This window comes from Cynocephalus volans, chromosome 6, assembly GCF_027409185.1.
Source record: "Cynocephalus volans isolate mCynVol1 chromosome 6, mCynVol1.pri, whole genome shotgun sequence".
Classification (NCBI taxonomy): Eukaryota; Metazoa; Chordata; class Mammalia; order Dermoptera; family Cynocephalidae; genus Cynocephalus; species Cynocephalus volans.
This window is the reverse complement of record NC_084465.1, coordinates 150,003,931-150,018,592: the sequence shown is the minus strand read 5'-3', so window position 1 is coordinate 150,018,592 and position 14,662 is coordinate 150,003,931. Positions and strand designations below refer to the sequence as shown.

The 14,662-nt window shown below is 37.7% G+C and overlaps 1 protein-coding gene across 1 annotated transcript in view; it reads right to left on the bottom strand.

The window, feature by feature from the left end:
- Positions 1-14,662, bottom strand: part of CCDC7 (coiled-coil domain containing 7) — a 346,712-nt gene that overhangs the window by 138,104 nt on the left and 193,946 nt on the right. Inside the window, exon 24 of the mRNA XM_063101148.1 lies at positions 6,504-6,614. Within this exon, the coding sequence (XP_062957218.1) occupies positions 6,504-6,614 (111 nt within the window). The remainder of the gene's footprint in view (positions 1-6,503; positions 6,615-14,662) is intronic.

The window sequence follows — 14,662 nt, the reverse complement described above, 5'->3', positions numbered from 1 at the left end:
TCTTGTTAATCTTAGTAAGAAGCAATAGTACCTTCTGAGGTGCTTTATTAAGGAAAACCCCTTCTACAGAGTGTCATAATAGCAGAAGCTTTGCTCAAGGAGGATGAGCAAAGGGAGAGGATAGAAAGGGAACACCTGACTCCCTCTTCTTCCTCAACTCGGTACTATTTGGGTTTTGAGAGCTAACTAAAATACATTTTTGGACCATGGCTGTAGAGGCTACACAGCCCTGGAAACTACGCTGGTGGTCTCTTGAAACAAGAAAGAAAATGGTATCAGTCACTGATAAGATTTTTAACAAGACTGAGGTTTCTAGGGTCAAAAGTGCCACTCCTGCTGGTTGCTGAGCCCAGTTAAACCTCCTCTAAGGTCAGGTCAGTTGGTCAGTGACATAATCCAGACCATAACTTTATTCACTTACCGTGATAGTATAAACAACAATCTTAAATGTGACAAATTCCTTGGAACGGAAAAATCAACTACTGCTAAAACAGCAAAGAGAGACCATCAGAAACAGTAAAATAAAAATGGTAATCAGGCACGCACTCCTCAGTGATCTGACTAACGACCTTCCTAAAAAGATCTCTGGGTCTGGTTACCCAGCAATGGGGGGTTGGGGACACAAACAGGGAGACTAATGGGCTCACCACCAAGGAACTCATGGCCTGGCAGTGTGACATAGGGGCCCAATGGCAGCCCCCAAGGGTCTTCCTGATGATGATCCCTGTGACTAATACAAATACTGTTCCTTCTCCTTCTCCCAGTGAATTTTGAAATGAATCAGAGAGTCCTGCCAAGTGCCACACAAAGCTCTTGGCTTTAAAAAATAAAAAATGACTATGAGATGGCCAATGTTGCCATGTCCTTATTGAGGAATGGAGGCCCTATATCAAAGTCCAAGTTCAAGGTGGACATGGAGGAGAATTTCATTTCTTGGGCCTTTTGGATAATGGCGCACAGGTGACTGTGATCCCCCAAAATGGGACAAAAATGAGGGGAAAAAAACAATGCTCTCTGGTTTTCATTCTGAGACCACCACCACCAAAACCTTCACCCAGACCTGACTATGGATGGGTCCCTTCAAGCCACTATATACCTCCGCTGTTTTACCACCCACTACTGAATGGATTATTGTTATACATGTATTGTCTATGTCCACCCCTGACTGCATTCAACCCCAAGCCCTGAAGGGAATTGCTGTAGTTAGGACCATTTTAGTGGGGCATGTGGAAGACTGTAAACCTACCAGACTGCTAGCACCTAGCAGTCTCTCAAAAAACTTTGAGAGACTTTTTGAGAGACTTTTGTCTCCCAAAAAACAATATCAACTGACTTGAGGATAAAAAGAAATAACTGCCCTCATTGTTGTGTTAAAGGAAGCCAAAGTTCATTATCTGACCTTTGCTCTGCCTGGGGTGTCTGGAAACTCAACTGCTTATTGATAGCTCAACACCATAGTGCCACCTTTGGCAGACACTTTGACTACCATACAGGCTACTATCCAAGCTGAGGGAAGTAGAGATAAAGAAATTGACATTGAAAATGCCCTTCCAGCATTCCTGTGCACAAAGATGATCAGGACAGTTTGCCATGGAATGGGTTGCATTATACATTTAATGTGCTTCTACAAGGTCATGCCCTGAAAAAACTCCAGTCCCAGATGAAGCACTACCCATCCACTATACTGATCACATCACATCCTTCACTGGGCCCAGACAAAGGCACTACCCAACAAGTACTGGATGCTGCACTGACCCACATGTGCCAACACGGCTGGGCCTTTAGTACAGACAAGGTACAAGAATTTATGACCCATGTGAATTTAGTACGGACAAGGTAGAAGAATTTATGACCCATGGGAATAAAGTGGGAAGGGACAATATGTTTCACCTCAGAGGAGACAATTTCCAAGCCTTAGTAGGCCCTCTCAGTCCCAACAAATAAAAAAGAAACCCAGTGATTGGTGGGACTGTTTGGCTACTGGTGCATTCACATTCTCTACATGGGCATCTTTATGGCACCCACCTATCAGGTTACTAAAAGGATCACGACCTTTGGGTGGGGCCTAAAGACAGGATGCCCTGGAGGCCCTTCGAATGGCCACACAGGTCATCTGTTCCCTTACCCCCTCTGATACATTTTGCCTTTTGAGTTACACATCTCAGCAACCTCTCTGTTTGCCAGCTGGAGTCTATGGACTGCCACATGTCAGAGGTGCCCATTGGGATTTTGGATCCATAATCTTCTGTAGCAGGCTGAAAATAAACATCATTTGAGAGACCACTGATCAGTTATTGGGACTTAGTGGACATTAAACACATGAGCATTCCATGAAATAGTCTCACAACCAGAAATTCCAACCAAATGTTATATGGCTTTTGTTCTCTAGTTATTTTAGGGTATTTCTATAATTTATAGAAATTATATAATTCTCTATAAATTATATGCTCAAATACACATTATGAAACAAAGAAAAAAGATATGATGAGATTAAATTTTAATTTAAAGTTACCCACAACTATTATACTTACTATTAAGTCTTTCCACTCGGGAAGTTTTTTGTTTTTTTACTTGAATTTCTCTTAATAGAAAAATAGATCTACTGTGAAGTCTCTAGATTTCAAATTTATAATAATTGTATAGCAGAATTTTCTCTCATTTTGATAAAGTTATAAGTAAGTTACGATAATGCCAGATGTGACATGAAAATTGTAAGGACATTTTTAATGAGTGTGTGCTGAAGCTCATTATTTCACAATATTTTTATGTATCTAATATATATTAGTTTATAGTTTTCTTGGCTTAGTTATACTTTAGGTTAATACATATTTATAGAACTAAAAGTTAAAATGCTTATGTACAATGTTATTTATCACAACATATTTGTAATTGCAAAATATTCAAAACCACAAACGTTTTCAAGCACAGGAGATGACTGAATAAACTAAGGTATACACTTGTATTATGCAGTACGGTACAGTACAAATTATGGCAAATGAATGAAATAAATCTCTATACATTGACTTGGAGGAATTTCTAAGAATAATGTTAAGAAAAAAATATCTAAAAAGGGGAAAATTTGTATGCTACCTTTGGGTAAGGAAGACAAAGAAATAAGAAAGAAATAGATACAGTCATCTCTGCAAAAAGAAACACAGGAAATATCAGAAACCATGCTGTTAGTTATGGACAAAATGAGAGATGAGGACAAGGGAAGGGATGATATTCCTCTAAGTAAACCTTTTTGTACATTTTTTACTTTTGGAAGTAGGTTTACGACCTACATGTTTCAAAAATAAAATTAAATTGACAAGGATAAGAAGGCAGAATGAATACTGAAAGCAGATAATGAAATGGAACTACTGAAGGAAAAATAAAAGCAGTAACTCATCAGTATAGTGTCTGACATAAACCCTCACTCTTAGACGTGAAAGTAGGGAAGCAAGGGGGAACACAAACAAACTGTGAAATCTTTTTAGTTGGTTTGTTGTAAAGGGACTGAGGATGCCACAGGGCATTTACCAGTCATGCCAACAGGTCTTGGAAAGTGCTAACAGACCCCATGGGGCTTTCTAGAGTGCTATTGCATTGTTTACATAAGCTTTTAAATTCTGACAGGGAAAAACAGTTTCTCTCTTTAGACTCTGATTCACTTCAGTGATGATGCCCAAAGAGTCAAATAAGAGATCCAACAGATGGGCTCTGAGAAAGCTAGGGAAGCAATTTTGTGGCTACTGCTTATGGTCCTAAGTTGATGTGTTCAAAAAAACTGGAGACTCTGCATACTGAGTTGCACCCCAATGGCTACTCTTAGCTCTAAGCATGCCCCTGAAACTGATGGACAGCCTATGATGCAGTGAATTACTGAGATATGCTTTAATGAAAAAGAATGTAGAGTCCTGAGGATCATTTTGCCCAGCAACTCAAAGAGATCTTAGAAGCTTGGATAGTTTGCCTCCACAATAAAGGAAGTAATCTTGTTAAACTTAGTGAGGGAGAGGAAACATTGTGGGTCTTGTCACTTCAGAACTCCTTCTGAGAGCCTTGACAGTGTCCATATTGCCCAAGGAGGTGGAGTAAAGGGGGATAAAAGACATGAACAACTGAGACCTTCCTCTTCTTCCTTGGCTGTTTACTATTTTGGTTCCAACCGGATGGCCCACCCATGCATGATGCGTTCCCTGCCACTGAAAAACGTCATGTTTGGGCCATCCTTTGCAAAGACAACAATAACTCCCTGAGCTACCGTGGTGGTCTCTAAGGTCACTGATAGAGCAAGGACAGTGATGATAAGATTTGTAACCAGATTTCTAATTTTATTTGTGCCATCTTTGCTGGTTACCCAGCTCAATTAAACCACTTAATGAGGAAGTCATTGACTTGCAGCACAATCCAGGTATTAACTGACAAATTTCTGGGTACAGAAAAAGCAGCTACCACCAAGATAACAGTGTTTGACCAGTGAACAGAGTGACCCAAAAATGGTAATTTGGCATCCACTCTGGATGATGTAGTAAAGGGTTTTCCCCAAGAAATCTGGGTCTAGTTACTCAACAATGGGGTCTGAAGGAGGACATCATTGTACTCTGCACCAAGGATTTCCTGGCTGGGTATCAAGCCATGGGTTCCTACACATGGCACCACTGAAATCCAAATTGTGTTGACTCCTCTGACCAACAAAAGAGCTCTTCCCTCTGTACCTCCCAGTGATATTGAAATGAATCAGAGAACCCCATTACTTTTGTTCAGACCTCTTCAGCTTTTAAAAATTGTTCAAACAAGATGAGGGGTTAGGCCAAGGTTTCTATGTCACCAGTGGTGATCTGAGGATGTATACCAAGGTCAGAATTAAAAGGGGGGATGGGGGAATGTTCCATTTCTAGAGACACTAGGATACTGGTACACAGGTGACTGTGATCTTCACAACCTCTGACATCAGGAACGAGGGAAAAGAGATAGCACTTTCCGATTTTATATCTGAGGCCACCACCAACAGGATCCTTGGTCAAACATTACAATGATGTATCCTTTTGGGACATCACAAAACTCCATTTTTATGCACCCTCCTACTGAATGTATTAATGGTACAGTTGCATTTTCTATGTGAACACTCAATTGCATTCAGTCCCAAGCCCTGATGGGAACTGCTGCATTTAGAGCCACTTTAGTGGGGCATGTGGAAAACTGTAAACCTCCAGACTAATAGCACCTAGTGCCTTTGTTTCCCAAAACAACTTTCTGGGAAGAAAAAGAAATAGCTGTTCTCATTGCTGAGCTTAATGAAGCTAAAGCTCTCCAGAAGACCATTTTTCCATTCAATAACTAAGTAGATCTTTGCGCATGGCCTCTGGTGCATAGTGACTCAATTGATTTTGGCAGTTCAGTGCTATAGTACAGCCCCAGGCACCAGTGATACCTTGTGACATTGTGACTATCATACAGGCTATTCTCCAAACTGAGGGAAACTGATATGTAATAACTAACATCTCAGTTGCCCTTTTCCATATCCTTTTCCACACAGATGTTCAAGGTCAGTTTAACCTTATGTGGAACAAGTTGCAATACACCACTAATATCTTCTCACAAGGCTACCAAATTGCTCCAAAATCTGTCATCAATGCATAGGTCATGACCTCTAAATGGCCTGCTCCCACAGAGAACTAGCCTTCCACTATATTGATGATATCACTTAAGTGGGTACAAACAAGGACATCACCCAAAAAGGACTAGATGCCCTGCTGACCCACTGGTGGCTCTTGGCCTGACCATAGTACAGACAAGTTACCTAGTACTCTAGTGAAATTCCTGGGTTTGATCTCTAAGGGGCATGATATCTCATTCCAGAGAAGACTGCCAAGCTCTGGCCCTTTCTGGTCCAACAAATAAAAAGAAGCCCAGTGATTGGGGGATGATTCAGACACTTACACCTTCATTTTCCCCATGTGGGGTCACTGATGACATCTATCTATGGGGTTACCAGAAAGGCTGTTTATTTCAGTAGTGCTATGATCAAGAGGATGCCTAAGAGATGTTCATATAGTTTTCCTGAGATGCCTGCTGCTAGGCTTTTCTGATCCCCAATTTCTGTTTGAGTTACAGATCTCAGAAATATCTCTGTTTGCTGATTGAAGCATATAGCAGAAGGCCACTGCCACAGGTCAAAGGTGCCCATTAAGTTTTGGGACCCATAATTACCTGGAGTGACTAAAAGGCACACTACTTTGGAAAGACAATTATTCACCTATTATAGGGCCTTGGGGGACACTGCATGTCCTGTGGTCATGAAATAATCTTAGATCCAGAAATCCCAACCAAACGATATCAATATTTTTGCTTGTTTCTTTAGTTATGGTAGGGTACTCATGCACTAGTCAAAGTGTAAAATTTTGGCAAAATGTATGCTAATATATTCATGAACCAAAATAAAAAGATCTTCTGATGAGCAATCTTCTGATGAGCTCAGTTTAAAATAACTTAAAGTTATCTGTACTTGTTGTACTTACCAGAGTGTCTTTCCTCTTTGGGAGTTATTTGCTTGTTCACTTGGATTTCTGGTTTTGACACTGAGTCTTGATGCTTAAGTGTAAGATTTTCACCCTGTTCTTCATCATGAGCTACATAAAGAGATACATTTAGTTCACTAAAAAAAAGAGGTCTATTTGAAACCCCTAGGTTTCAAATTTAAAACAAGTGTACAACAGCATTTTATCTCATTTTTATTAAGTTAAAAGTAAATTACCATAATGATACATCAGATATGAAAATTGTGAGAAAAGTTTTAACAAGTGTGCAGTGGATTGAATGGTCCCCCAAGGTCACTGAAACTTAATTCTCACTGTAACTGTTGAGGGTGGGAAAGTCTACTGTGGTAACTGAAAGGTGGGACCTTGAGGTGATTAGATTGTAGGACCCCACATAGCAAATTGTTTAATGGTGGTCATGAGCGTGGTTTTGAGGGATTTAAAAGGAGAGCACATGAAGATTTCTCTCTTTCTCTCTGCTCTGTCATTTTCTGTCACGTGAGACCCTTGACTTGCTATAAAGTCACCACCAAAGAAGACCCTCACCAGATGTATTCCCTGGACTTTGGACTTCCCAGCCTCTGAAACTGTAAGCAATAAATTTGGTTTTCTTACAAATTACCCAGTTAAGTTATTTCTGTTATAAGCAATAGAAACAGACTGATACAGGGTGAACAATGAAGCTACCTCGTCATAGCATGAGTATTCCTAGGCTTCAAATATGTTTTATCTTAGTCCCTAGTTTTCTAATGTTTTTATATTTTCAGTTAATACAAATTCAGAGACCAAACAATGAAAGTGCATATGCACAAGGTTATTCATTACAGCATATTCGTACCTGCAAATATTCAAAATCACCTAATTGTACAAGCACAGGAAATTGGTTAAAGTGAGGTATATAAACTAGGATAACATCAACTATGGGATATAATGTGGTCCAAACAACTGTACATACAAAATAAACAAACAAATAAATAAATAAAATAAAATAAAATAAATAAGATCCGTACAAATCGACATGGAGGTATTTCTATAGAATAATAGGAAAGAACTGAAAGATAGGATATCTAGTATGCTATCTTTTAAGCAAGAAAAAAGGAGAAATAAGAAAAAGATATATAAAGAGAGAATTACCTTTACAGAATGAAACACAGAAAAGATAAGCCAGAAAACATAATAGTTGGTCACCAAAACTCATTTCAGGCATTGCTCTCTGAGTTGCACCCAACGATTTTTTTTTATTTGAAACATAATAGATTGTACATATCTGGGGGTACAGTATTAAATATCAATACCTGCGTGCAATATGTAATGCTCAAATCAGGATAATTAGTATATTCAGCATTACATAATGTAATTACTTTTTGGTGACCCTTTAGCAGTTGCTCACTAACCACCCTCATCCCCTTTCCCACCTCTGGTAACCTCAGTTCTGTTCACTCCTTTTGAAAGTTCAACATAATTATTGTGATTGTTGCATATTTCTCCTTTTTTATTTACTTGTTTACTTTTTTAACTCTCAATTATGAGTGAGGACATGCGGTACTTCCCTTTCTGTGCCTGGCTTATTTCACTTAACATAATTTTCTCTAAGTTCATCCTCATTGCTGTGAATGTCAAAATTTCATTTTTTTTTTTATGGAAGAGTAGTATTCCATTGAGTATATATAACACATTTTCCTTATCCAGTCATCTGTCAATGGACATTTAGGTTGGTCCAACGCTTGCCTACTGTAAATAGAGCTGCAATAAACATGGGTGTGCAGGTTTCCCTTCAACATGATGATTTCCATTCCTTTGGGTATATACCCAGAGGTGGGATTGCTGGATCATATGAAAGTTCTATCTGCATTTGTTTGAGGAATCTCCATACTGTTTTCTGTAATGGCTCCACCAATTTAAAGTCCCACAACAGTATAGAAGGGTTCCTCTTTCTCCACATCCTCACCAGCATTTGTTTATCTTGGGTCTTTTTGATAACAGCTAGTCAAACTGGGGTGAGATGATAACTCAATGCGGTTTTGATTTGCATTTCCCTATACTTAATGATGTTAAGCATTTGTTCATGTGTCTTTTGGCCATTTGCATATCTTCCTTTGATAAATGCCTATTCAGCTCCTTTGCCTATTTTTTAACTGGGTTACTTATTTTTTACTGTTAAGTTGTTTGAGTTCCTTGTATTTTCTGGATATTGATCCCTTGTTGAATGCATGGCTTACAAATATTTTCTCCCATTATGTTGGTTGTCTTTCACTCTGTTGATTGTTTTGCTGTGAAGAAGCTTTTTAGTTTGATATAATCCCTCTTGTTTATTTTTTTCTTCTGTTTCCCATGCTTTTTGCAGTCTTATTCATAAAGACTTTTCTTAGTCCTACTTCCTGAAGTGTTTCCCCTACGATTGCTTTAAAGAGTTTTATAGTTTCAGGACTTATATTTAAGTCTTTAATACAGTTTAGGTTGATTTTGGTATATTGTGAGATGTACAGGTCTAGTTTCTTTCTTCTATTTACAGATTTCCAGAATGAAAAGATACTTGAAATGATTTCAATTGTTTTAAATTTCTTGAAACTTGATTAGTGACCTAATATGTGGTCTATCCCAGAGAATGTCCCATGTGCTGATGAGAAGAATGTATATTCTGTAGTTGTTGGATGAAATGTTGTGTAGATATCTGCCAAGTCCAATTAGTCAAAAGGATAGTTTAAATTCTGTTTCTCTGATTTTGTTGCCAAGATGATTAGATTAATGTTACTAGAGGTGTGTTCAGGTCCCTAACTATTATTGTATTGGGTTCTATCTCTTTCTTTAGGTCTAATAATGTTTGATTTATATATCTGTATGCTCTGGTTTGGGGTTCATATATATTTACAATTGCTATGTCTTCTTGCTGGATAGATCTCTTTACCATTACATAATATCCTTCTTTGTCTCTTTTTATGGTTTTTCATTTAAAGTCTATTTTATCCAATGTAATCTACTTTATCCTAGCTACTCCTGCTTGTTTTTGCTTTCCATTTGTGTGGTATATCTTTTTCCATCCCTTCACTTTTAATCTGTGTGTGTCTTTATAGGTGAGCTGTATGTCTTTACAGGTACAGTGAGTATTTTGTAGACAGCATATAGTTGGGTCTAGCTTTTTAATCCAATCAGTCAATTTGTGTCTTTTGAGTGGGGAATTTAATCCATTTACATTTAAGGTTGTTATTGAAAGGTATTATCTTACTCTTGACATTTAATTGCTTTTCTTACAATTGATTTAAATATCTTTTGTTCCTTTCTTTACCTTTTACTGTTTGTCTTTGATGTTTGTTGGATTTGTGAGGTGGTATGATATTCTTTCTCTTTCTCATTTGCACATCTGCTCTACCACTGGTGTTTGTTCTTTCTCTTGTATTCATGGTGGTGATTATCATTTATTGGGTTCCAGGTGCAGGACTCCCTTAAGGATCTCTTGTAGAGCTGGTTGTGTGGTGGTGAACAGCCACGGCATTTGTTTGTCTGGAAAACACACTATTTCCCCTTCATTTCTGAAGGATAGCCTTGCTGGGTATAGTAATTGCAGCTGGTATTTTTCTTTCTTTTAATACTTTGAATATATCATTCCATTCTTTCTATCTTGGAGGGTTTCTACTGAGAAGTCTGTGACTTGACACTTTTCTTTTGCTGTTTTTAGGATTGTCCCTTTGTCTTTGACTTTTGATAGTTTAATTACAATGTGTCTCAGAGAAGACCTCTTTGGATTGAATCTGTTTGGGGATCTTTGAGCCTCCTGGATCTGGAAGTTCATATCTCTACTAGTACCTGGGAAGTTTTCCACTAATATCTCACTGAATATATTTTCAATGCCTTTTCCTTTCTCCTCCCTTTCTGGAATACCCATGTTCAAATGTTTTGCACTTAGGGTGGTCAGCTAGCTCTCAGATTTTCTTCATTTTTTTCATTCTTTTTTTCTAATTTGTTGTCTGCTTGAGTTATTTCAAATAGACTCTCTTCGAGATAAGAAATTCAAAGGAAGTGCCCCAGCCCAGCCCTCCACCCCCTTCCCACCCTTGCAGGAGGCAGGAAGAGTGCTGACTCTGTGACAGGAAAGCCCAAGGCAGGGAAGTGCACCAACCCGGCCACAGTCAACCCCCTCTTGCCACAGAGGAGGTAGGAAGAGTGCCAACACTGTGACAGGGAGGCCTAAGGCAGAGAAGTGCCCTGGCCTGGCCCCAACCCACTCAACCCCTGCCCATGCAGAAGACAGGAGGAGCTCTGACACAGGGACAGAGGAGCCCTATATCACTCTGTGGAGGTCAACAACAGCAGCCATATCAGCTTCTACCTCTACAAGGACAACATACCACCACAGTAGTAGCCACGATGACCATGCAGGTAGCTCATCACACATTCAACTGCACTGACACAAGGTTAGTCACCAGAGGAGCCTGGAAAATGAAGAGAAACTCTTTTCCTCAAAGTCCACTCCAGAGTATCAGAAGAGGCAACTTGATCTGCCAGATGACTAGAAATTAATGTAGAGATACTAGAAATATGGAAGAGGGGAAAAAAAGGAAGAAAGAAATAAAGAAAGAAGGAAATATGACACCACCAAAGGAATATACTAATTCTCAAGTACTGGACCTTACAGAACAGGAAACCCTTGAAATGACTGAAAAGAAATTCTGAGCTACAACCTTAAGGAAACTCAATGAGGTAAGAGAAGACTTAGTTAAACACCACAGTAAAATGAGGAAATATATCCAGGATATGAAGGAGGAAATTTACAAAGAGATTAATACCTTTAAAAAGAATATAGCAGAACTCCTGGAACTGAAGGATTCATTAATGAAATCAGAAACACAACTGAGAGCTTAGCTACTGATTAGAGCAATCAGAAGAAAGAATTTCTCTTCTCAAAGATAGTCTTTAAGAAATAACCTAGGTGGACAAAAAAAGGAAAAAATAATTTTAGAAACATGAAGAAAATCTAAGAGAGCTAGCAGACAACCTTAAGCTCACAACATGTGTGTTGCAGAAGGGGAGAAGAAAGGTAAAGGCATTAAAAATCTATCAAATGGAATAATAACAGAAAAATTCCCCATTATAGGGAAAGAAACAGACCCTCAGATCCAGGAAACTCAAAGATCCCCAAAAAAATCCAATTCAAAAACATCCTCTCCAAGACACATACTCAAACTGACAAAGCTCAAACACTAAGACTCTTTAAAACAGCAAGAGAAAAGTATCAAGTCACTGAAGGGTGTGCCCCCATCAGCCTAACAGCAGACTTAACTGAAACTCTACAGATGAGAAGGAAATAGGATGATATGTTCAAAATACTGAGAGAAAAAAACCTGCCAGCCAAGAATACTATACCCACTAAGACTATCCTTCAGAAATGAGAGATAGTGTACTTTCCAGACAAACAAAAGTTATGGGAGTTCACCACAATATGACTAGCCCTGCAATAATTCTCAAGAGAGTCCTGCATCTGGAATCCAAAAAACAATAATCACTACCATGAATACACAAGAAAAAATTAACTGGTAAAACACAAATGCAAATGGGGAAGAAAAAATAAACTAAATCTAACCACCTCAAAAAACCCATCAAACATCGAAGAAGAATAAAAGTGGAAGAAAGGAACAAAAGATATTTAAAACATCTAAACAAAAAGCAACAGAATACCAGGAGTAAGACAATACCTCTTAATAACAAACCTAACTGTAAATAGATTAAACTCCCCATTCAAAAGACACAGACTGAATGACTAGATTTAAAAAAGTGGACCTGGCTATATGCTGTCTTCAGGAGACTCACCTCACCTGTAAAGACACACACTGACTAAAAGTGAAAGGACAGAAAAAGATATACCATGCAAATAGAAAACAAAAATGAGAAGGTTAGCTATTATTATATCAGATAAAATACACTTTAAACTAAAAACCATAAAAAGACACAAGGAAGGTCACTATATAACAATAAAGGGATCTATTCAGCATGAAAACATAACAATCATAAATATGTATGTGCCCAAACTGGAGTACCTAGACATATAAAATATAAAGCAAACACTATTAGACCTAGAGAAAGTGATAAAACAGGAATATGATAACAGTGGGAGACCTGAACACCCCTCTCTAAGCATTGGACAGATCCTCTGGACAACAAATCAACAGAGAAACACAGGATTTAAACTACACCTTTGGCCAATTGGACCTGGCAGATATCTACAGAACATTTCATCCAAAAACTACAGAATATACATTCTTGTCATCAGCACATGGAACATTTTCCAGGATGTACTACATGTTTGGTCACAAATCAAGTCTCAGCAAATTTTTAAAAATTGAAATCATTTCAAGTATCTTTTCAGTCTACATTGGGGTAAAACTGGAGATCAATAACAAGTGAATCTCTGGAAATTAACAATTACATGCAAACTAAACAACAGGGTCCAAGAAGAAATTAAACAGGAAATCAAAAAATTTCTTGAAAGTAACAAAAATAAAGACATATTATATGAAAACCTCTGGGATACTGCAAAAGCATTACTAAGAGAGAATTTTATTGAAATAAATGCTTACATCAAAAGAATAGAAAGATTTCAAATAAACAACCTAATGCTGCACTTCAAAGAACTAGAAAAACAAGAACAATCCAATCACAAAAGTAGTAGGTGGAAAGTAAAAATTAAGATGAGAGCAGAACTAAATGAAGTAGATATCCCAAAAATGATACAAAAGATCAATGAAACAAAAGTTGTTTTTTTAGAAGATAAATTAAATTGACAAACCATTAGCTAAGTTAACAAAAAAAGAAGAGAGAAAACCCAAACAACAAAAATCAGATATGAAAAAGGAGACATTATAACCAATACTACAAAAATACAAAGAATCATTAGAGACTATTGTGAACAACTACATGCCAACAAATATGAAAACCTGGAGGAAATGGATAAGTTTCTGAACACATAAATTTACCAAGACCAAATCAAGAAGACACAGAAAACCTGAACAGACCCATAACAATCAACGAAACTGATGCAGTAATAAGCAGTCTCCCAACAAAGAAAAGCCTAGGACAGGACGGCTTTACTGCCGAACTCTACCAAACCTTTAAAGAGGAATTAATACCAACTCTCTTCAAACTATTCCAGAAAATTGAAACAGAGGCCATTCTCCCAAACGCATGAGGCAAACATCACCCTGAACCAAAACCAAAGATACAACAAAAAAGGAAAATTAGAGGCCACTATTCTTGATGAATTTAGTTGTAAAAATCCACAAGAAATTATTAGCAATCAGAATACAGCAACACATCAAAAAAATTATACACCATGATCTAGTGGGATTCATCCCAGGATGCATGAGTGGTTCAACATACATAAGCCAATAAATGTGATACACCACATCAACACAATCAAGGAAAAAACATATGATTATCTCAGTCAGCACAAAAAAAGCATTTGACAAAATTCAACACCTCTTCATGATAAAGGCTCTCAGCAAATTACACATAGAAGGAAAGTATCTCAATACAATAATAGCCATATATGACAAATCAATCACCAATATCATCCTGAATAGGGAAAAGCTGAAAGTTTTTCCATTAAGAACATGAAGAAAACAAGGATACCCACCTCTCACCCCTCCTATTTAACATAGTATTAGGGGTACTAGCCAGAGCAATCAGGCAAGAGAAAGAAATAAAGGGTATCCAGATCAGAAAAGATAAAGTTAAACTGTCCATGTTTGCAGATAACATGATCCTATATATAGACAAGCCTAAAAGACTCTACCAAAAAACTCTTAGAGCTGATTATTTCAGTAGGTGCAGGATTCAAAATCAACAAACAAAAATCAGTAGCATTTTCATAATCCAATAATGAACTATCAAACAAGAAATCAAGAAAGCAATCCCATTTTCAACAGTCATCAAAAAATAAAATACCCAGGAATCGATTTAACCAAAGAGGTGAAAGATGTCTACAATGAGAACTAAAAGACTCTACTGAAAGAAATTAAAGAGGACACAAAAAGATGGAAAGACATTCCACGCTCTTGGGTTGAAGAATTAACATTGTGAAAACATCCATACTACCCAGTTATGTACAGATTCAGTGCAATATCCATCAAAATACCAATGACATTCTTCAC